Here is a 23427-nt window from a genome sequence, read left to right as displayed (position 1 = left end):
AGGCGGATACAAATGCATGAACCAGGGCAGGTAGGTCTTCAGCTGGGATAAGGTGTTTGATTTTCGCTATATTTCTTAGATGGAAGAAGGAAGACTTGACGACAGCTGATACCTGCTGTCTGAGTTTTAGATTTCCATCCAGGATCACCCCAAGGTTTCGCACAGAGTCTTTATACTGTACAGTATCCCCCCCAATTGCTAGTTTGAGTTGGTGAGCGTTTTGAACTTTATCCATCATGTGTGGACCACCTACCACCAACACCTCTGTTTTTTCAGAGTTCAGCCTCAGCCAGCTGGTGTTCATCAAATTTTGTAAATCCACTACACACACATTTATGGATGCAGATGGGTCTTGGGTGCCAGGCTTGAAGGATAGATACAGTTGTGTGTCATCTGCATAACAATGGTATCCTTGGCCATAGTTCTGTATTATTTTTCCCAGTGGGAGCATGCAGACTGCAATGGTGATAGTACAGAACCCTGTGGAACTCCATAGGCAAGTGGCACTGGATTAGAGTAGTGTGTGCCCAGACATACTTGCTGTGTCCTGCCAGATAGGAAGGTCTGAAACCAGCTAAGAACAGTACCCCTTAGGCCACAGTAATTCTTCAGTTGCTGGATTAGTATTTCATGATCCACAGTATCAAATGCTGCAGACAAGGCCAGAAGAATCAGAATTGAGCAATCACCCTTGTCCCTTGCAGTAAGTAGATCATTCATTGCTCGGACTAATGCCATTTCAGTGGTGTGCCTTTTCCTGAATCCTGACTGAAAAGTATCAAAGATGTTGTTATCTGTAAGCCTGGCTTCTAGCTGGTTGGCAACTGCTTTCTCAATAACTTTTGATAGGAATGGTAAGTTCGCCACAGGTCTGTAGTTGGTCACAGAATCAGGATCTAGTGATGGTTTTTTCAAGAGGGGTTTTAATGATTGCTTTCTTTAGTTCTTCTGGGAAAAGTCCACTTTGCAAGGAGCACTGATTTTGTGAAGTGCTGGCCTGATCAGCTCTGGGCACTGCATTAAGCATCCAGTTGGGCCAGGATCCAGGTCGCAGGTAGTGGAGAGGAGACTTTGAATGAGAATTCCAAAATCTTCTTCACTCAGAGTGTCAAAGACTTTCCATGGTGGTACGGTAGTAGGCATATGCAAAGTCCATTGGTCAATTGATGTTGGTGTAATGCTGGCACGGATGTCAGACACCTTGTTTGTGAAGAAGGCAGAGAATTCTTAACACCTTTCCCTGGTGAATGTGGTTGGGGCTTTTAGGCAGGAAGGCTTGCAGAGTGATTCCACTGTGTGGAGGAGTTGAGCAGCTCTGTTGTTAGCTGTAGATATTTTGTGCGAGATAAAGTTTGATTTTTTCTCGGTTATTGCTTGTTGGTATTGTCTCAGGTGTTGAACTAGGCTAGATTTGTGCTCCTCAGACCCTGATTTACGCCACTGTCTTTCTAGTCTGCGCCCTTCCTTTTTTAGATCCATGATGGTTTTGTCAAACCAATTAGCTTTCTGCTTTTTGGTTGCTGATTTGGTGCGCCATGGGGCAATACTGTAGTGTTTCATATATCGTGTTGTTGTACTGGGTTACTAGAGTGTTGGGGTCCATTTGACTGTGGATCAGATTTGTAAAATCCAGGTTGGCAGTTATCCTCTCCGGTGTTAATTTATTCAGGGGACGGATTTTGATTGTTCCTTTAGGGTGCTGCTTGATGGGGTGATGTTCAATAGTAAACTGCATTATGTGATGATCTGACCACACCACTGATGCAAGCAATGCACTGGGGGAGGTGATTAGGGAGGGGGGTCTCAGGGCGATCTGAGGGTGTGGGCGGGTAATTGGGTACCCGCAAGGGGCAGATTAGGGTCTGATCTGATGGGTAGCAGTGACAGGTGGTGACAGGGGGTGACGCAGTGATTGATAGGTGATCAGGGTGTGAGTAGAGGGGAGAATAGATGCAAGCAATGCACTGGCGAGGTGATTAGGGGGGGTCTGAGGGTGATCTGAGGGTGTGGGGACAGGTAATTGGGTGCCCGCAAAGGGCAGATTAGGGTCTGATCTGATGGGTAGCAGTGACAGGTGGTGACAGGGGTGATTGATGGGTGATTGATGGGTGATCAGTGGGTGATTAGAGGGGAGAACAGATGTAAACAATGCACTTGGGAGGTGATCTGAGGGCGGGTCTGTGGGCGATCTGAGGGTGTGGGCGGGTGATCAGGTGCCCACAAGGGGCAGGTTAGGGTCTGATCTGATGGGTGGCAGTGACAGATGGTGACAGGGGGTGATTGATGGGTGATTGACAGGTTATTGACAGGTGATCAGTGGGTGATTACAGGTGAGAATAGATGTATACAGTACATGGGGGGAGGGGTCTAGGGAGGATCTGAGGGTGTGGAATGGTGATCAGGAGCCCCCAGGGGCCAGTTTAGGACCTGATCTAAAATATAGGGTTGACAGATAGTGACAGGGGGTGATTGGGTGCAAACAGTGGTCTGAGGAAGGCTGAGGGCTAAGGGGTGCCGTGGGCAATCAGGGGGCAGGGGGGCAGGATCAGTGTGCTTGTGTGTGACTACATGGGCTGCCACCTCCCCTGGTGGTCCCTCGATCACTGGGACCACCAGGGGAGGTGGCAGCCTGTATAATACGCTTTGTATACATTGCAAAGCGTATTATATGCTTTCAGAGCGGCAGATTGGGGGTTAACAACCCTTCGACGCTGCTAAATGCCCAACGGGTTGACATCGCGAGTGGGTGAAGCCTAATGCCGGCGGATGAGCGCGCATCTATGCACGCGATCCCCGGCTATGCAGTTCCCCAGGAGCCGCCGCCGATCTGCGTTTGGCGGTCCTGGGGGTGCCACTTTGCCGCCGCCCATAGGTAGTGGGCGGTCGGAAAGTGGTTAAAAGGCATTTTATTGACAATTTTGAAAAAATATCACCTAGGAGAAAACTAAGGAGAAAAAGTTAATTGCATATGGGCCCAGGTTTCAAATATTCTCTTGTGCTAAAGATTTTAATTCTTAACCACTTCCCGACCGCCGTATATACAATTGGCGGCCGGGAAGTGGACCCCGCAAGGACCGCCGTATGTACAAATGGCAGCGGTCCTTGTACGGGCATGGGCGGCGCGATCGCGTCATTCGTGATTCGGATCGCCGCATACAAAGTGTATAATACACTTTGTAATGTATACAAAGTGTATTATACAGGCTGCCTCCTGCCCTGGTGGTCCCAGTGTCCGAGGGACCACCAGGGCAGGCTGCAGCCACCCTAGTCTGCACCCAAGCACACTGATTTCCCCCCCTGCCCCCTGATCGCCCACAGCACCCCTCAGACCCCCCCCCTGCCCACCCCCCAGACCACTGTTTGCACCCAATCACCCCCCTAATCACCCATCAATCACTCCCTGTCACTATCTGTCAACGCTATTTTTTTTTATTCCCTAAACTGCCCCCTGCTCCCTCCTGATCACCCCCCCACCCCTCAGATTCTCCCCAGACCCCCCCCCCCCAGACTCCCCCCCCCTACCCCCTGTGTACTGTATGCATCTATCCCCCTGATCACCTGTCAATCACCCATCAATCACCCCCTGTCACTGTTACCCATCAGATCAGACCCTAATCTGCCCCTTGCGGGCACCCAATCACCCGCCTACACGCTCAGATTGCCCTCAGACCCCCCCTTATCAATTCGCCAGTGCAATATTTACATCTGTTCTTCCCTGTAATAACCCACTGATCACCTGTCAATCACCCATCAATCACCCCCTGTCACTGCCACCCATCAATCACCCCCTGTAACTGCCACCCATCAATCAGCCCCTAACCTGCCCCTTGCGGGCAATCTGATCACCCACCCACACCAATAGATCGCCCGCAGATCCGACGTCCGATCACCTCCCAAGTGCAGTGTTTACATCTGTTCTCTACCCTAAACACCCACTTATTACCCATCAATCACCCATCAATCACCCCCTATCACCACCTGTCACTGTTACCCATCAGATCAGACCCTAATCTGCCCCTTGCGGGCACCCAATCACCCGCCTACACGCTCAGATTGCCCTCAGACCCCCCCTTATCAATTCGCCAGTGCAATATTTACATCTGTTCTTCCCTGTAATAACCCACTGATCACCTGTCAATCACCTGTCAATCACCCATCATTTACCCCCTGTCACTGCCACCCATCAATCACCCCCTGTCACTGCCACCCATCAATCAGCCCCTAACCTGCCCCTTGTGGGCAATCTGATCACCCACCCACACCAATAGATCGCCTGCAGATCCGACATCCGATCACCTCCCAAGTGCAGTGTTTACATCTGTTCTCTACCCTAAACACCCACTAATTACCCATCAATTACCCCCTGTCACTGCTACCCATCAGATTAGACCCCTATCTGCCCCTAGGGCACTCAATCACCTGCCCACACCCTCAGAACGCCCTCAGACCCCAGCCCTGATCACCTCACCAGTGCATTGCTTGCATCTATTCCCCCCTCTAATCACACCTTGAGACACCCATCAATCACCTCCTGTCACCCCCCTAGCACTCCTATCCATCAGATCAGGCCCAATACAACCTGTCATCTAAAAGGCCACCCTGCTTATGACCAGTTCCACAAAATTCGCCCCCTCATAGACCACCTGCGATCAAAATTTGCAGATGCTTATACCCCTGAACGGTCATTTTGAGACATTTGGTTTCCAGACTACTCACGGTTTTGGGCCCGTAAAATGCCAGGGCGGTATAGGAACCCCACAAGTGACCCCATTTTAGAAAAAAGACACCCCAAGGTATTTTGTTAGGTGTATGACGAGTTCAGTAGTACGGTGAGTTCATAGAAGATTTTATTTTTTGTCAAAAGTTAGCGGAAATTGATTTTTATTGTTTTTTTTCACAAAGTGTCATTTTCACTAACTTGTGACAAAAAATAAAATCTTCTATGAACTCGCCATACACCTAACGGAATACCTTGGGGTGTCTTCTTTCTAAAATGGGGTCACTTGTGGAGTTCCTATACTGCCCTGGCATTTTAGGGGCCCTAAACCATGAGGAGTAGTCTAGAAAATAAATGCCTCAAAATGACCTGTGAATAGGACGTTGGGCCCCTTACGCACCTAGGCTGCAAAAAAGTGTCACACATGTGGTATCGCCGTACTCAGGAGAAGTAGTATAATGTGTTTTAGGGTGTATTTTTACACATACCCATGCTGAGTGGGAGAAAGATCTCTGTAAATGGACAATTGTGTGTAAAAAAAAATCAAACAATTGTCATTTACAGAGATATTTCTCCCACCCAGCATGGGTATGTGTAAAAATACACCCCAAAACACATTATACTACTTCTCCTGAGTACGGCAATACCACATGTGTGGCACTTTTTTGCAGCCTAACTGCGCTAAGGGGCCCAAAGTCCAATGAGCACCTTTAGGCTTTACAGGGGTGCTTACACTTTAGCACCCCCCAAAATGTCAGGACAGTAAACACACCCCACAAATGACCCCATTTTGGAAAGTAGACACTTCAAGGTATTCAGAGAGGGGCATGGTAAGTCTGTGGCAGATTTCATTTTTTTTTTTGTCGCAAGTTAGAAGAAATGGAAACTTTTTTTTTTTGTCACAAAGTGTCATTTTCCGCTTACTTGTGATAAAAAATAATATCTTCTATGAACTCACTATGCCTCTCAGTGAATACTTTGGGATGTCTTCTTTCCAAAATGGGGTCATTTGGGGGGTATTTATACTATCCTGGAATTCTAGCCCCTCATGAAACATGTCAGGTGGTCAGAAAAGTCAGAGATGCTGGAAAATGGGAAAATTCACTTTTTGCACTATCGTTTGTAAACGCTATAACTTTTACCCAAACCAATAAATATAGGCTGAATGGGTTTTTTTTTAATCAAAAACATGTTTGTCCACATTTTTCGTGCTGCATGTATACAGAAATTTTATTTTATTTGAAAAATGTCAGCACAGAAAGTTAAAAAAATCATTTTTTTGACAAAATTCATGTCTTTTTTGATGAATATAATAAAAAGTAAAAATCGCAGCAGCAATCAAATAGCACCAAAAGAAAGCTTTATTAGTGACAAGAAAAGGAGCCAAAATTCATTTAGGTGGTAGGTTGTATGAGCGAGCAATAAACCGTGAAAGCTGCAGTGGTCTGAATGGAAAAAAAGTGCCTGGTCCTTAAGGGGGGTAAAGCCCACGGTCCTCAAGTGGTTAAGCTTTAAACGAGCTGTAGTGAAATTAACGTTATAAATAAACCTGCTTATTTTTTTACAATATTAATTTACATAATATTATTTAGTCAATGTTTGCCCATTGTAAAATATTTCCTTTGATTTGCATTCTGCAATTTATAACAGGTGGTGAAATCTTTAGTGCTGGCAGATGCATCACTGCAGAATGTTTGTTTACTGAGACCTCCGTAGCTGGTACAAAATATACCTGTTCTCCCAGAATACTCGGGGGTGGGGGTAATTTGGGCGCAGCAATAGCTGGTAGCCAAATTGCATCTTCCCCCCCCCCCCCCCCCCCGAGTCCATGGTGGTCTGGAGGGGGAATAGTAATTAACACTAATCAGCGAAGTTTAAACATTAGCTGAGCTAATCAGCTAAGGCTAAACATCACTGAGATGGCTGGGCTACATTTAATACATGCAGTATATGGATATAGGAAATGTTTATAATCCTGAAACCAGAAAATTTACCGTAAAAGTATGTATCCTGAATAATGTACTCCAGACTACTATATGCCACTACAGTGCCTTTTTAAAGAGTACCTGCAGGACGCTATACTTTATCATACTGGATCTAATTTGCAGGCAACAGCTTTCTGGTCTTGGGGAGCATAGCCACACCCCTTCTTTTTACCACAAAGACAAAGAAAAACAAACCTTGAAGAGCTGCAAACATGAAGTATGGGACAAGCTGGAAATATAAAAATTAACCATGGCACCTTATTGTCAGAGCTACAGGTTTACTAAACTATATTTCAAATCTATATAATATACTGTATATGAGTATACTAAGCACTTTGTAAGTGAAGGTCAATAATTATTATCTTTCATCCTAAGTCTGCAGCTGCTATAACCTTTTCTTTTTGTTTCTATGCAAACTTGGTGGAACCCATGCAACAGAATATAGCCAAGTGTAAAAGATACCCAGAATTCTCCTCTCTTGGTTTGTTTCATTGGTACAAAAGTCTGCACAAAGCTGGAGGTAACCTTTATTGCTTCATTTGCACCCATTTATTTATGCAGATTTACTGCAGTGACACAGGCAATCCACAGGGTAGATACATTTCAAAACTGAATTTGGGAATGCTTACACATCATTGGGAATCACAACCATCTAAGTTACAGGTGATAGCCATTCTAGGTAGCTTTCCAAATTACCAACAACATATTAACATGTCAAAAGTTTTAAAGATTTAGGGTAAACACGGGTATCTCAGTGTGATAAAGGTTGTTAAAGTGAACCCGAGCCGATGCTCGTGTTCACAACAAGCCCTCACCCTGAAGAGAGGGAAGTCGCTTACATCACTGGTCTAAAGCCCACCGTTGCTAAATGCGGCCCCCGCCACACGGGGCCGTGCAGCTCCTTTCCCTGAGTTATGGATGCGCAGTAGACGCACAAGCCTGCCTGCACATGGACAGTGGCATGGAGCCCCAGCTCACTGCACATGTGCGGGCGGTCCTGAGCGTCTACTGCACATCCATAAATCAGGGAAAGGAGCTGCGCGGCCCCAATATGATTACCGCCTTGTCGCTTATCTTCAGGAGGACATCAGATCAGCGAGGAAAGCCTCAATAGGATCCGGAGGCTTTCCTCTCTTTAGATAAATATCCCATTTTGTCCCTGAACTTTGGCTCAGGCTGCAGGCACACTTTAAAGAAAGTCTTAAGCCTAAAAATGACCTGTTTTTAAAAGGCATACCTCTTCAGCATTAACAGCATAGCTGAAACGCCGCAAAATGAGGTCTTAATCACCCCGAAATCCCCAGGGAAAATTTCGGGGCTCCTTTCTGGAAGAGGCAGAGCTTTGTCCAGTAGCTCTGCCTCTACTCGCATCAATCCCCGCAGATCTCTGCCTCCTCCCGTCCCTCTCAGTCTTCTAAGTGAGAGGGGCGGGAGGAGGTAGAGATCCGTGGAGATGGATGCAACTGGAGGCAACTCTCTAACATACAGTACTTAGAGGAACACTGTAGTGAGAGGGATGTGAATGCTGCCTTTTTTTCCTTTTTAAACTCTGCCCATTTCCTGGCTGTCCTGCTGTTCCTGTCTCTCTAATATGCCAGCCACAGACCCAGAACGAGTATGAACATCAGGTGCTGTGATTAAAGTCTGGCCATATTATCTGCATGCTTGTTTCAGGAGTGTGATTCAGACAGAACTGCAGATAAAAGGATCAGGAAAAAATAAATGTCAGTCTCAGGCTAAGTTCACAGTGGGACGTTAAAGTCGCGCGTTAAAACAGCATTTAACGCAGAATAACTCACTGCAATGAAAATTCAATGCCCTGTTCACAGTGCTCACGTTGCGTTGGTGTCTAACGCTGCACGTTAAGTAAAAGTACTGCATGCAGTGCGTTATACACGTTATAAGCTGCGTTGGACTGTTTGCACATGCTCAGTAATGACTTGGAAGCATACTTTTCATTGCCTGTATTTTTTACTGTATCTGCTGTATGCGACGGTAACGCTGCGTTGCCACTTTTTGGGCGCGTTGCGTTGTAAGCTTGCGGTGCGACTTTAACGTGGCATCAAAACGCAACGTCCCACTGTGAATCTAGCCTCAATATTTCTCTCATTACAGCGTCCCTTTAGACTGCATAGAAATGATTTGGTAATGATTGTTTTCTTTTTTTTTTCATTGAGGAAAGTAATATTCAGGATTATGTATATTATGATTTTTCATCTAAAGGTAGCCATACACTGGTCGATTTGCCATCAGATTCGACCAACAAATAGATCCCTCTCTGATCGAATCTGACCAGAGAGGGATCGTATAGCTGCCTTTACTGCAAACAGATTGTGAATCGATTTCAGCCTGAAATCGTTCACAATCTGTGGTGGTGGTGCTGCTGCCATCGCTCCCCCCCCTCCCCCGCATACATTACCTGCTCCGCCGGCACGACTCCACAGGTCTCCGCTGTCTTCTTCTCCGCTCTGGTCTGGTCTCCGGGTCCGGCATGCTTCACTTTCCCCTGTTTAAACTTGTTTAAAGCGCCCTCTACTGTTTAAACTTCCTGCCGGGACAGGAAGACGTAAAGCATGCCGGACCCGGAGACCAGACCAGAGCGGAGAAGACAGTGGAGACCTGGGGAGTCGCGCCGGCGGAGCAGGTAATGTATTGCAGCTGTATTGCGTCGGTCGTCGGCCACTCGAATGCCGCTAGCGACGCGCTCCCTACCCGCGGGCGATCGACGGTAATTTCCTGCACGGAGCAATCGACGTAATAGATCGAAATAGATCGAAATTTAGCGTGTAGCGTGAACGATGTGACAGCAGATTGGATCCCAGTGATCGAATCTGCTCTCGATCGGTGGAGAATCAGCCTAGTGTATGGCCAGCTTTAGGCTACATACACACTTGAGATAAACGTTTTTGGAAAAGGCAAGATCACAGACCAATTTTACCCCATTCCATGTAGTATGAGAGCCATACTCTACACAGTCCATTCTATTAGCTGAACTCCCATCAGATAAAAATCTTTGCAAGATGCTGCATACAAAGATGCTGTACACATTCAAAAGATCAGTGTCTGCAAAAGATCTGTTCCTGCAAAAGATCCGTTCCTGCAAAATGCATTCATAGTCTATGATATCTGCAGATCATCATACACACCTTGTTTAACAGACATTCATCTGCATATCTGACAATCATCTGCAGATCTGAAGATCCATCCTGGTGGATCTGATCTGCAGATGAATGTCTGTTAAACAAGGTGTGTATGAGGATCTGCAGATCTCATAGACTATGAATGCATTTTGCAAGAACGGATCTTTTTCAGGAACTGAACTTTTGCAGACACTGATCTGTTGAATATGTACAGCATCTTTGTGTGCAGCATCTTGCAAAGATTTTTATCTGATGGGAAGTTCAGCTCAATAGAATAGACTGTGTAGAGTATGGCTCTCATACTACATGGAATGGGGTAAAATTGGTCTGTGATCTTGCCTTTTCCAAAGACTTTTATCTCAAGTGTGTATGTAGCCTAAAGGGGCCCATACACCTAATGATTTTCCCGCCGATATACGGCCGATTCGACCACAGTGATCGAATCAGCTGTGAAATCGCCGTGCACACCGCTGACAGAACGATCGATTACCGGTCAAAATCGATCGTTCCCGTCGATTCCCATCGATCCGTCCGTGCGGAAGATTTTTCTCGATCGCTGGTGGGTCGGGAGTGCGTCGATAGCGGCGTTCGAATGCCCGACAACCGACGCAATACAGCGGGTATACATTACCTGTTCCGGCCGGCGCGAGTCCCCTGGTCCCTGCTGTCTTCTTTCCGCGCTGGGTTCCGGACCAGCTGCAGCTACACAGAACTTCCTGTCCCGGCAGGAAGTTTAAACAGTAGAGCGCCCTCTACTGTTTAAACTTCCCCTGGACAGGAAGTTCAGTAGCTGCAGGAACGGTCTGGAGCCCGGAGCGGAGAAGAAGACAGCGGGGACCAGGGGACTCGCGCCGGCCGGAACAGGTAATGTATGCAGGGGGGGGGGAGGAGCAGCTCCACAGATTGTGATCGGTTTCAGACTGAAATCGATTCACAATCTGTTTGCAGTTAAGGTGGCCATACGATCCCTCTCTGATCAGATTCGATGAGAGAGGGATCTATCTGTTGGTCGAATCTGATGGCAAATCGACCAGTGTATGGCCACCTTAAGGGTGCTTACAGCATCAAATTTTGATTGGACAATGATTAGCCAGTTTTACCACTTCAATGAAATATGAGAGCTTACCTACACAATCTGTTTATAGTTTTCAAAGTCGGCCCTCATACTACCTGGAGGTGGTAAAATTGGCCAGTGATTGGTCAATCAAAACTCAATGTGTGTACGTACCCTTAAAGCTTACTGCAGTGTTTCTCAAACCTGTCCTCGTGACTCCCCCAACAGTGCATGTTTTGCAGGCAACCTCACCTGTGCACAGGTGGGGTAATTAGTGTCTCAGCTACATGGAATCTACCTAGCTGAGACACTAATTACCCCACCTGTGCATAAGTGAGGGGACCTTTGGGGAGTCATGAGGACAGGTTTGAGAAACATTGGCTTACTGTAATGAATTGACTGCAATAAGTGCAAGTACTTGGGTACACATTCTCCACTGGTTGAAAACCTAGATGTTAGCATACAACTGCAGACGCAAGCCAACCCTAACAATACACAGGAAAATGATTATGAATGCTGTTTGCTAGGCTAAATATTTACCTGAAGGGATATGAAAAGTGCACAGAGATGAGATCTGTATCTGTCTGTGTTTCTGTAACACTGCACATCACAATTGCTGCAGTTACTGCACTGAATGAACCACAGCTTCCAAAGGCAAAGATAGCAAAGAGCTAAGAAAAATAAGAAAGGCAGGAAAGGAAACATTGAACATTAGATGCAAAAAAAAAGTCAAGAACAGTAGAATAAGAACTGACACAAAGCTTCAGTTAATCAGGTAAGAGATAAGGCCATAGGGAGAAATAATGCAGTGTAAAATGTTGAGTCTATATACAAAAAAATAAATATAGCCCGAGAAATAATATATTTCTTAAAATATAATAGTGTTATCATATTCACTTCTTTCTCCGTGCTGTGAGGTAGCAATGAGCTGCAGCATGGTAATGTGTAGCCTATAGGGCATTAAGATACATTTAGGTTGAAGCAATTAATAGTAGTGCTGGGAAATTTGGGCGAAGCTATACTTTTACACAATATCGTAGGTGCAACTTGTAAAATTAGGGTGCAAGATATAATTTAACAGTTCTATACACTCACCTAAAGGATTATTAGGAACACCTGTTCAATTTCTCATTCATGCAGTTATCTAATCAACCAATCACATGACAGTTGCTTCAATGCATTTAGGGGTGTGGTCCTGGTCAAGACAATCCCCTGAACTCCAAACTAAATGTCAGAATGGGAAAGAAAGGTGATGTAAGCAATTTTGAGCGTGGCATGGTTGTTGGTGCCAGACAGGCCAGTCTGAGTATTTCACAATCTGCTCAGTTACTGGGATTTTCACGCACAACCATTTCTAGGGTTTACAAAGAATGGTGTGAAAAGGGAAAAACATCCAGTATGCGGCAGTCCTGTGGGCAAAAATGCCATGTTGATGCTAGAGGTCAGAGGAGAATGGGCCGACTGATTCAAGCTGATAGAAGAGCAACGTTACAACCGAGGTATGCAGCAAAGCAGTTTTGAAGCCACAACACGCACAACCTTTAGACGGATGGGCTACAACAGCAGAAGACCCCACCAGGTACCACTCATCTCCACTACAAATAGAAAAAAGGGGCTACAATTTGCACAAGCTCACCAAAATTGGACAGTTGAAGACTGGAAAAATGTTGCCTGGTCTGATGAGTCTCGATATAGTTAGAATGTGGCGTAAACAGAATGAGAACATGGATCCATCATGCCTTGTTACCACTGTGCAGGCTGGTGGTGGTGGTGTAATGGTGTGGGGAATGTTTTCTTGGCACACTTTAGGCCCCTTAGTGCCAATTGGGCATCGTTTAAATGCCACGAGCTACCTGAACATTGTTTCTGACGATGTCCATCCCTTTATGACCACCATGTACCCATCCTCTGATGGCTACTTCCAGCAGGATAATGCACCATGTCACAAAGCTCGAATCATTTCATATTGGTTTCTTGAACATGACAGTGAGTTCACTGTAGTAAAATGGCCCCCACAGTCACCAGATCTCAACCCAATAGAGCATCATTGGGATGTGATGGAACGGGAGCTTTGTGCCCTGGATGTGCATCCCACAAATCTCCATCAACTGCAAGATGCTATCATATCAATATGGGCCAACATTTCTAAAGAATGCTTTCAGCACCTTGTTGAATCAATGCCACGTAGAATTAAGGCAGGTCTGAAGGCGAAAGGTGGTCAAACACAGTATTAGTATGGTGTTCCTAATAATCCTTTAGGTTAGTGTATATCGGTTATGTATCACAATGATATTGGCAGGCACAACAGTTTAACAGTTTCAGGGAGGTCAGTAAAGGTGCCCATTAACGGCACAATTTTTCACTAAATGTGATTTTTCAATGCAATTTGAATGATTGTAAGTAATCTGAAGGCAATTATCGAATGTTCACATTTAGTGAACGATTCTTTCTTCAAAATGTGATCATATTTTCGGGTCGATTTTACCCTATAAAGCAATCGACCAAAGAATAGTTCACTATCAATTGCATTCCTAAACAGCAACTTTTCTATACAATTCGATCGTAAAAATCATATTGAAAGATTGCTTTTTTTAAAAAAAATGGTACCGTTAATGGGCACCTTTAGGCACAGACGGTGGGAGGTTATTGTTAAGGTGCCCATGAACGGTACCATTTTTACCTAAAGGCGAGCTTTCGATGCGATTTGAACGATTGTAACTAATTGGAAGGCAATTATTGATTGTTCACATTTAATGAATGATTCTTTCTTCAAATGCAATCATAAAGTCCAACTTTCGGATCGATTTTATCCTATTTAGCAATCTTCCAGAGTCGTTCACTATTGATTGCCTTCATAAACTGCAAATTTTCTATACAATTCTATTGTAAAAATCGCATCAAAAGATTGCATTTGGTGAAAAAATTGTACCATTAATGGGCACCTTTAGGTGAAGGTAGGGAGTAGGTTAGTGTTAGGCATAGATGGTGGGAGGTTAGTGCTAGGCGTAGACAGGGAGTAGGGTAGTTTGAGGCACAGACGGTGGGAGGTTAGCGTTAGGCATAGGTAGGGAGTAGGTTAGTGTTAGGCATAGATGGTGGGAGGTTAGTGCTAGGTGTAGGCAGAGAGTAGGTTAGTTTGAGGCACAGACGGTGGGAGGTTAGTGTTCGGCATAGTTAGGGAATAGGTTAGTTTGAGGCATAGATGGTGGGAGATTAGTGTTAGCTATAGGTAGGGAGTAGGTTAGTGTTAGGCATAGATGGTGGGAGATTAGTGTTAGGCATAGATGGTGGGAGGTTAGTGCTAGGCGCAGGCAGGGAGTAGGTTAGTTTGAGGCACAGACGGTGGGAGGTTAGTGTTAGGCATAGGTAGGGAGTAGGTTAGTTTTAGGCATAGATGGTGGGAGGATACTGTTAAAAAAAGGTACAGGGTAAGTTAGTGTTAGGCATAAAGGCAGGGAAGGTTAATGTGAGAATAGGAAAAAATAAGGTGATTGTAGAATATCAGTAAAATTACTGATATTGTACTATCCGGAATAGCTGCTAGTAGAATGGTAATGTCACCAATATAGTTCTATCGGCAATACTCGCCCCCAAATTTCTTTGTGGCTTTATTACATCTATGCCATTTTGGTGCAGTTATATTATGTCAAGTAGACATAGTAGTCACACAATAGTAGAGTTAAAGTTAAGGTGCATTTTACAGAAATGTATCAGGTTAGGGCAGTAAAGGCTGGGTCCATGCCACATGGGCAATTGCAAAGGGGATCACCGCGCTGCTGGCCACAGTTCGGAGAACTGCTGTGATAGATGTGTGTGATCCAGTCCTCACTTGTATCCATGTATCTACTACTGATTTCCTGTAAGTAGATTTTTTATGTGCAATAAAGACCCCTGTGATTTTATGCTATAGTGTGCTCTTTTTTCTATTCAGCCACCCCTCCACTCCAAGCAGAGCAGCGCTAGCACAGAACGCAGGGTGATCCAGTGGGACACAGTTTGGGGGAAGCACAGGATTTATTGATTATTTCTTTCAGACTATTAGATAAATAAACAGACTTATACTGAATAAACCTCCATCACATTCTACTTAGGGTTTAAATACACATTGTAAGTTACTACAGTGAGGGAAAGCCAAGCAGTAGAAAAAGAAATCATGGGTTTTAGTGTTGCAAAAATCTTCAGATTTAATCCAGAGTAAAATGAGCCATAAATTCCTTTACTCCTATGTTGTTGTCACTTACAGTAGGTAGTAGAAATCTGACAGAACCGACAGGTTTTGGACTACCCCATCTATTCATGGGTGGTTCAAAGGGATTTCCTTATTTTCAAAATGAACTTAGTGAACGGCAATTGCTCCATCCAACTGCCAAAAAACTGTATGGTAAGCAGGGAGGCTGGCCAGCATGTTTGTATAAATCTTTTTCAGGGAGTGTATTTATAAAGAATAAAGGCCATAATGAAAATTCCCTATGGAGAGATGGACTAGCCTAAAACCTGTCGATTCTGTCAGATATCTACTACTTACTGTAAGTGACAACATAGGAGAAAAGTAATTTGTAGCTCATTTTGCTCTGGAAGAAACGTACTTCTTATTTGTATGTGTTTTAAATTTTAAGATTTTCACAACAGTTCCTCTTTAAGTAAAAAACTACCCAATTGTTTTGTATTGTGTACAATGAATTACTGAGAATCATAAAGGACACAAATAGCTCTATGAAAGTTGTATTTGGTGGCATATATATATATATATATATATATATATATATATATATATATATATATATATATATACAGAATTTTGCTTCTAAACTAGCTGGACTAATATGAACAAACATCAATAGTACCAAAACATTTTAGGTGGAGATGGGAAGTGTGAGAGCCATCTAAGATCTGCCACCAGTTAGGAGCAGAATTATAAACCTGAGGTACTATTCTGGACATTAAACGTATATGTGGGTGAGTATCAGCAGCAAACACAACTAAACACACCTTCCGAAAGCATGGTGTATGGGAGTCCTTTTAACTCACATTTGAGTTGTGTTTAAGCTGCTTTTGACATGTGTTTGAGGTACTTTTCGCACAAATCTATGTAGTATTCTCATTAACTTGCGTACAGCTGTTCACAAACGCCATAATGGGACATGCTGCATTTATAATAATGACAAGCAAAGTTTGTCAAATGCAAATACAGGTTTACACTCTTCCATAAGATCTTAATACAAATTCAAACATGGCATCCTTTAGAAAGCATGGGCCTTACGCACAAAAGCCGGTAAATCTATCATGAGCAGGCAGCGCAAGGCAATTTTAACAGTACTAACGCCAGGGGAGCACTGCCCATTACTATGGTAATGTGTGTTACACCGCACATTACCATAGAAACTTGTGCATTATTCCATGGTGCTAGTGTTTGTATCAGTAAAATTGCCTTTTGATGCCTGCTCACAGCAAATTCACTGTCCTTTTTTTTACATTAGGTCCAATTTGAGAAGCAAAATATATACTCCCATATATTGATAAGCATCAGATGGGTTTAAAATGAATTGATCTTGATTTTAACCACCCACTTGACACTTAACATTCTTATATTTTTTGCATTGAAAGTTCACACGTTCAAAGGTAGGTTTGTATGCCAATTTTTCATGTCGACCTAAAAATCCCAGATGAGATACACCGGACTCATTTCTACTGTGTGCTTGCATGTGATTACGAGACGCAATAGCGGCTCAACTGTGAGGCAAGACACATCTGAATCCCTCTAGCCTTGCCATGTACAACTATAGAGATTTGGATAGGCAAGTAAGTAAGTATTATGCAGTATGCCATTTGTTTTGTTTACCACATGTGTATTGGATAGCAGTGTATAGATTCCAGTAGACTGTGTTTCCCTGTCCGAATTTGCATGCAGGGAGTCACAATGATTTCATGCTAATGAAAATGGGTCCTAAGTAAATTACAGATTATGGGTATGCCAGTAACCCGACAGTATTAATGTTGTCAAGCCAACTGGAACCCATAGACATGGCCCAGCGTTGTAGTCTATTTTTAAAACCTGGTCTGCAGAGATGTTGCAAACTTTCTTGACTTAGCAGTAAGCACTGTACTATAAAAAGCATCTGCTGCTCTCTATTCATATAACATAGAGACAGAGAAGAACTGATTTACTAAGGGATCTCGAGATGTCTCCATCTCCAGATTATTTAGTCAAACAGAGCAGATACTGTATATTATGTCAGGCTACAGCACGCTATTAAATCACAGTCACAATTTTACAAGTATAACTAAATTGTGATCTGTATTAAATCCTTGATCATTTTTGAACCGCTGTATCAATGTTGTTTCTCACATCACTGTGTCCCTCTTTGATTGAAGTCACCCATAAGTACAGTAACCTGAGGTCACTTAGAAATTGGTAACAGGATATTTGTCGTAAATAACTTAGTCTTGTTTAGGAATTAACAGAATGCTCCATGCACCCTTTGATGTCCAATTGTATTTAAAACATCTCAATGACATGAATTTATTTATATTAGGCCAAATAATCTATGTGCCGCCTTCTGATGTGCATAAGCTGTGTTTTCCATCATTTTTACCTAGTGCACAAAGAAAAATACACATTTAATTAAATCTTTAGGCCTCTTTTGTACTTGTGTGCATCGGGAAACGCGTAAACCCAATGTGTTTCTATGCAATTCTCCCCAATGAGGTTGTGATTTCTATTCATGAGAATGAATGGAAATTGCAATGCATTTGCGGGTATTTGTTGGCAACCACCTGTTGCGATTCCACGATGAATTGCAACACATGGATGGAGACATCAGACAGTGCAGTCTATGCAATTCTGATGCCCTTGCGAATCACGCTGCCGAAAACATGGCTGAAATTGCGCAAGTGGGGAAGGGGCATCAGTGTTTGAAGCTCTTAAAGTTAGCCAACACATTTTATCATCCAATTCAAAACTTCCTGCTTTGAATGGTGGCTAACATGGAACAATACTACTACTGCTACTAGAATAGCTAATAACAATTGCTCTAACAGAATTTTATCCTTCAGCAGATTCCTGTTATTTGTAAATTGGCCTACTATAAATCCATCCCCAAAGAAGTTTTGACGGTACTATTCCGTTAGCCAGGAGCAACCACAAGGTGGCGTTAATTACTATTCCCCCTCCAGGCCGCCATGGATAGTAGGGAAAGATGTAACTCTGGTGGAGTTTTATCGCCACCTAGTGGATGCGCCCGGCTAACGGAAAAGAACCGTTTTGAAAGACTGTAATATTTGAAAACCAAAACAAAATGTGATAATTTGCACATTGTATTAAAAATAGTGCAAAGACAAAATAGCAAACGTTGAAACTGAATAATGGAATGGGTTGTGTTTACCATTGCCTTTCCCTTTAACAATGCACTGAAATGTTTGTGATCTGAGGGGCCCAAATGCAGTAACTCAGAATGCAAAATGTTCTTCTATTCTTGCTTAGATATAGAATTTCAGCTCCTTAACACTTTTGAGTCTACTTTGTCTTGCTGAAATGTGGTTTCACAATTGTCCTGATAAGCAAAGCCTTCTCTGAAAAAGATGTCATCTGGATGGAAGCAAATTTTCAAAATCTGTACATATTTTCATCATTAATGGTGCCCTCCAAAATATGCAAGCCACCGATGCCACTAATGCACCCATGTACCATCATGGATGCTGGCTTCTGAACTGTGCCTTGATAACTAGCTGGGTGGTTATTGTCCATTTTAGCTCAGAGGATGTGGCATCCAAGATTTCCAGAAAGAATTTAAATCCTTTATTTTCCAGACCACATGACAGTTTTACACTTTTCCTCTGGGTTAGTTTACACTACAATGGAGATGCTGGAGCTAAAAGTATATGCGCTGCACTGTACCTGCTCCAGTAGTGCAAGGTGTTCTCACTGTCTGCAGAGTGGAAATGTGCCACTTATCAGATATATGGCAACACATCTGTCTGTAGAAACCACGCAAGTTGGGAATGTCCACTGCGGACTTGCGAAGTGCGAACAGGCCCATAGGAAAGCATGGGTCCTTTCTTCATTGCTGTTCATCTATTGTCATCCAAACTGCAAACCAGTCTAGCAGAGGGCTTAGTGTGATGCAACCCTCAGCTTATCTTAAATACAACTGGGCCCACAGAAGGTGGCAGTATTTCTGGATCTTTTTTATATATGGTTTATTCTTTGCATAGTGTGTGCACATGGTGATTTCCACTCAAGGTTTATATCTGTTTTCAAGGAGTGCTGCATGGGGTCCAGAAATTACAGCCATCAATTATTGGCTTTTGGCCTTGTCCCTGGTGTACACAGATTTGTCCTGAACTTCTGACTCTTTTAATTATCTTATAAACAGTGTAGATGATGAAATCCTCAAATTCTTTGCAATATTGTGTTGAGGAACATTGTTGTTCTATGTACCCGTGTTGTGTTGCTCAGACTAGTGTACTCCCCATCTATAACTCTAGAGCCTCAGACTCGACCTCTCAATCAAAATAAGCACAAATTTTTCTTAAAACAATACGATTTCTCAGCTTTTGATCTGTTGTCTTTGTACAGTACTATTTCCAATTAACTTTTTCTGAAATGGTTGTAGAAAGTAGAATTCATGTTTAAAGTAAAGCTCAATAAAGTGAAAATAACTTATCTCTGTTCCATATAGCCTTTATTGTAATATCAGATATTGCATTTCACAGCCAATATGATATCCTGCATCCTCCAGTATGTGCTCTATGACCAGGAGGTTTTTCCTGGAGTGGTAACCTGAGGAATAAGACATCCTATGCACATACCAAAATCAGGAGGTTTGCTATTTGCATGGGCAAGTTCAAAGCTCCTACGTAAACTAGCAGTTTTATAATTGGTAGAGGCTTGTTCACTTTTGGAGTACAGTACTGCAACTAACATTGCATCCTAAATGCTTCTAGGTGGACCTGCATATTATTTTCAGGTACACGTTCATACCACTGTGCTACATGTAAAAAAAAAAAAAAAAAGGCTTGTTTTTCTAAACAAATACTTAGGAAGAATGGTAACAATTTGTCAGGGTTCATAAGGTCACTTTAAAGAAAAAAAGCAACTCTTGCGGCAGTTACTATAATTCACATACTTCTCAGCAACTCATATCATGATCTGATATAACTCAAATGATGGTGGTAAATTTGAATTAATCTAGTCCAGGTTTGCGGGATCTATATATATATAATAGAGTAAGTGCCTCAACCTTCAAGCAAGAAGAAGAAGTAGCGCCCTGCCCCCAGGGCCGGTCCAAGCAAGAAGAAGGGGCTGGTCCAAGCAAGAAGAAGAAGTAGTGTCAGATCAAACCAAGGGCAAAGAGGGTAACCACAAATGTTCACTTATAGCTGAATTATTGCAGATTTGCTTCTGTTTTAAGAAGGAAAATTACACCAAGCTTTGCTTTTTTTAGTAGGAGGGCTTTTTGGTCTCTATTTTTATCCTCCTATACATTCTTAGTAGTTTGGGTCACCCTGAGCTGCTTGGTTAGTCTGTTGTACTGGTCCAAGCCCTATCTCATACAGCCTTATCAATCCCTGCTATGTACTGATGAGGACCAAATGTCTGAAATAGGCTGGCGCATGTGGGTTTGATATGACTGTGTAAAACTTAAAGCTATAGGCATGCTTGACTTACCATGGGTGAAAAGGAATTATTTGCATATTTAGTAGCAATGCATTGTGGGTAACCACAAATGTTCACTTATAGCTGAATTATTGCATATTTCCTTCTGTTTTAGGAAGGCAAATTACACCAAGCTTTGCTTTTTTTAGTAGGAGGTCTTTTTGGTCCCTTTTATCCCCCTATACATTCCGAGTGGTTTGGGTCACCCTGAGCTGCTTGGTTACTCTGTTGTACTGGTCCAAGCCCTATCTCATACAGCCATATCAATCCCTGCCATGTACTGATGAGGACCAAAAGTCTGAAACAGGCTGTCTACATGTGGGTTTGATATGACTGTGTAACATTTAAAGCTATATGCTTGCTATACACCAGCAGCTCTGGATGCTTGCTTGACTTACCAAGGGGGAAAAGGGGTAATTTGCATATTTAGTAGCAGTGCATTGTGGGTAACTACAAATATTCACTTATAGCTGAATTATTGCAGATTTCCTTCTGTTTTAAAAAGGCAAATTACACCAATACAGTGTGTGGCATTGCAGGAAGTGACGACAGTGGAAGGCACGATGGAACACGGAAGAGGTGAGTCATCCCCACCCGCTGCCCCTTACTAATAGTGGCGGCTGCTACTGTGCTTAAGCAGGAGGGGGTAGCGCACATGGGGGACCCAGGTGAGAGGGGGGGGGAGGGTTCCTGCTGAGCTTAAGCTGGAGGTAGAGCACACATGGGGGACACAGTTGAGGGGGGGTCCAACCCCCCTCTCCGCCGCTGTGCCCAATACCCCCTTCCTGCTCTCTACCCTCTTATGCGGCGTATGCTACGCCGCGGGTCGGCTAGTCTCCTATAATGACCCCACTAAGGATGCTTGGAGATGTCTAATTATTAGGCCCAGTGCCATGCAGCACACTTCCACACACATACATATTTTAGGCAGCAACAAGTTGCTACGTAATTACTGCCTATATTTTCCAAAGCGTCTGTTAATACCTATGGCACACTAGAAGCAACTATCGCTGAACGGGCATGCTCTGTGCCTGTGACAAACCAGCAGCAACTATTTCCACATACACATGCACTATAGGCTGTTATGAGTCTCTGAATCAAAGGCCTCTATTTTGCAACACTTGGCTGGGTAGTGTACTGGTTACAGGCTCTGCCTCTGACACAGGAAACCTGGGTTTAAATCGTGACTCTTCCTGTTCAGTAAGCCAGCACCTATTCAGTAGGAGACCTTGGGCAAGACTCCCTAACACTGCTACTGCCTACAGAGCACGTCCTAGTAGCTGCAGCTCTGAAGTTTTGAGTCCACCAGGAGAAAAGCGTCTATTTAGTATATAGTCTATTTAGTATGGTTTTCCAGGGCTGCAGTGGAAAACAAAGCACACCTTGCAAAATTGTCTGCTGTTAGGTAACAAACGTTTGCAAACCTTGCCTGAGAGAAATTAGATGATAGCAAGTACTTCTTAAATAGCAAGTAGTTAACAGAAATGTGGTGGCCGTCATGCCATTGCGCTACCAGTTCCTCATTGCCTACATAGTTTTACCCCTCCTGTTTCTGACCCAAATGTAATATTGTTTTTACGAAATTCACAAATTACAATCTAAACTGATTTGCACACAGAAGCTACCTGCAATAATAAAGCTTTATTTTAAAGTAAACCTGAGAGAAAAAAATATACATATCTTGGGCTTCCTCCAGCCCCCTCCAGGCATATCGCTCCCTCGCCATCCTCCTCTGCCTCCTCGTTTGTCTGCAATTGGCCCCGGGAAAGTCCAACTGCGCATGCGCAGCCCGACTGAACATGCTCCCCTGTCTCGATTCCATTGCCAGGAGCACTCTGTGACTGTGCAGTACTACTGCACAAGCGCAGACTGCTCCTGGCGATGAGTGCGCTTGGCTGGACTGTGCCTGCGCCGCCTGGCCGACTTACCAGGGCCAGTTGTGGACAAATGAGGAGGTGGAGGAGGACCGCTGGGGAGCGATAACCCTGGAGGGGGCTGGAGGAAGCCCCAGGTATGTATATTTTTTATTAAGTCCCCATCTCAGGTACACTCTAATGCAGTCTTGGATGAGAGGTGAAAGAATAATCTCCCAGCAGCCTGTAGTGCTCCATGTGGCTCAATGCAGCTCGCTTAAAGCTAAACTAAAGTGAACATAAAAAAAAGTTTCACTAGCCTGGGGCTTCTACCAGCGCCCTGCAGCCAAGCTATGCCGTGCTGTCACAGAATGATCCTCCGGTCCCCCTCAGTGACCAAGTTTCTTTTTTGTGTCCTCAATCTTACTCCCGTCCCCGGGAGTGTCCTGTGCATGCCCAGTCACAGGTGCAGTGGCCGACGACTGGCTCTGTCACTGAAATCGAAACTTAGTCACTGAGGGGGACCGGAGGATCGTTCCATGACGGAGTAGGCACAGGGCGGCTGCAGCGGGCTGGTAGAAGCACCAGGTAAGTGAAACTCTTTTTTTCCCTTCTCTTGTTTCCCTTTAAGGCTCCAAGGGCTGAAGAAAAGTAAATCTATTAAATTAATACAAATGTGGTTACGGTAATTCATTACTTTGAGGATAATTTTTTTTACTGCAGTTCTGCTTTGACTTTTACCCTTATTATGACCCAGGGTGAGGGTTGGATCCTTGAGATAAGTACTCAAAGTTTCAGACCTACTTTTTGGTACTTTTTCAGTTGAGAAGTTATTTTAAATAGAAGATAAAAAATGATCTCTTAGGAGAAAAACTGAATTGCATATGGACCCATATTGCCAACATTCAGTGGATAATAGAGAAAGCAAGGGAATTCCAGAAGAATGTCTACTTTTGCTTTATTGACTATTAAAAAGTGTTTCACTGTGTAGATCATGATAGACAGTGGCAGATTCCCATGGAT

At 43.7% G+C, this 23427-nt stretch overlaps 1 protein-coding gene and 1 long non-coding RNA gene across 8 annotated transcripts in view; one reads left to right on the top strand and one right to left on the bottom strand.

The window, feature by feature from the left end:
* Positions 1-23427, top strand: part of LOC137546740 (uncharacterized) — a 76254-nt gene that overhangs the window by 33083 nt on the left and 19744 nt on the right. For 3 of the 7 annotated variants that reach the window (XR_011026338.1, XR_011026333.1, XR_011026336.1), the window contains exons 4-5: positions 7141-7222; positions 15754-15852. The exons of 1 other annotated variant lie outside the window; for it this stretch is intronic. This is a non-coding gene — a long non-coding RNA (uncharacterized lncRNA). Of the gene's footprint in view, positions 1-7077; positions 7223-15753; positions 15853-23427 lie in introns of all 7 variants that reach the window. 3 more of the 7 variants (XR_011026337.1, XR_011026334.1, XR_011026335.1) reach the window with 3 other exon arrangements.
* SYPL2 (synaptophysin like 2) overlaps positions 1-23427 on the bottom strand; it is a 44516-nt gene that overhangs the window by 15939 nt on the left and 5150 nt on the right. Inside the window, exon 3 of the mRNA XM_068269518.1 lies at positions 11437-11567. Coding sequence (XP_068125619.1) covers positions 11437-11567 — 131 coding nt within the window. The remainder of the gene's footprint in view (positions 1-11436; positions 11568-23427) is intronic.

The sequence above is a fragment of the Hyperolius riggenbachi genome, chromosome 2 (assembly GCF_040937935.1).
Source record: "Hyperolius riggenbachi isolate aHypRig1 chromosome 2, aHypRig1.pri, whole genome shotgun sequence".
Taxonomy (NCBI): Eukaryota; Metazoa; Chordata; class Amphibia; order Anura; family Hyperoliidae; genus Hyperolius; species Hyperolius riggenbachi.
The sequence above is the reverse complement of the archived record's forward strand: the minus strand, read 5'-3'. Positions and strand labels throughout refer to the sequence as shown.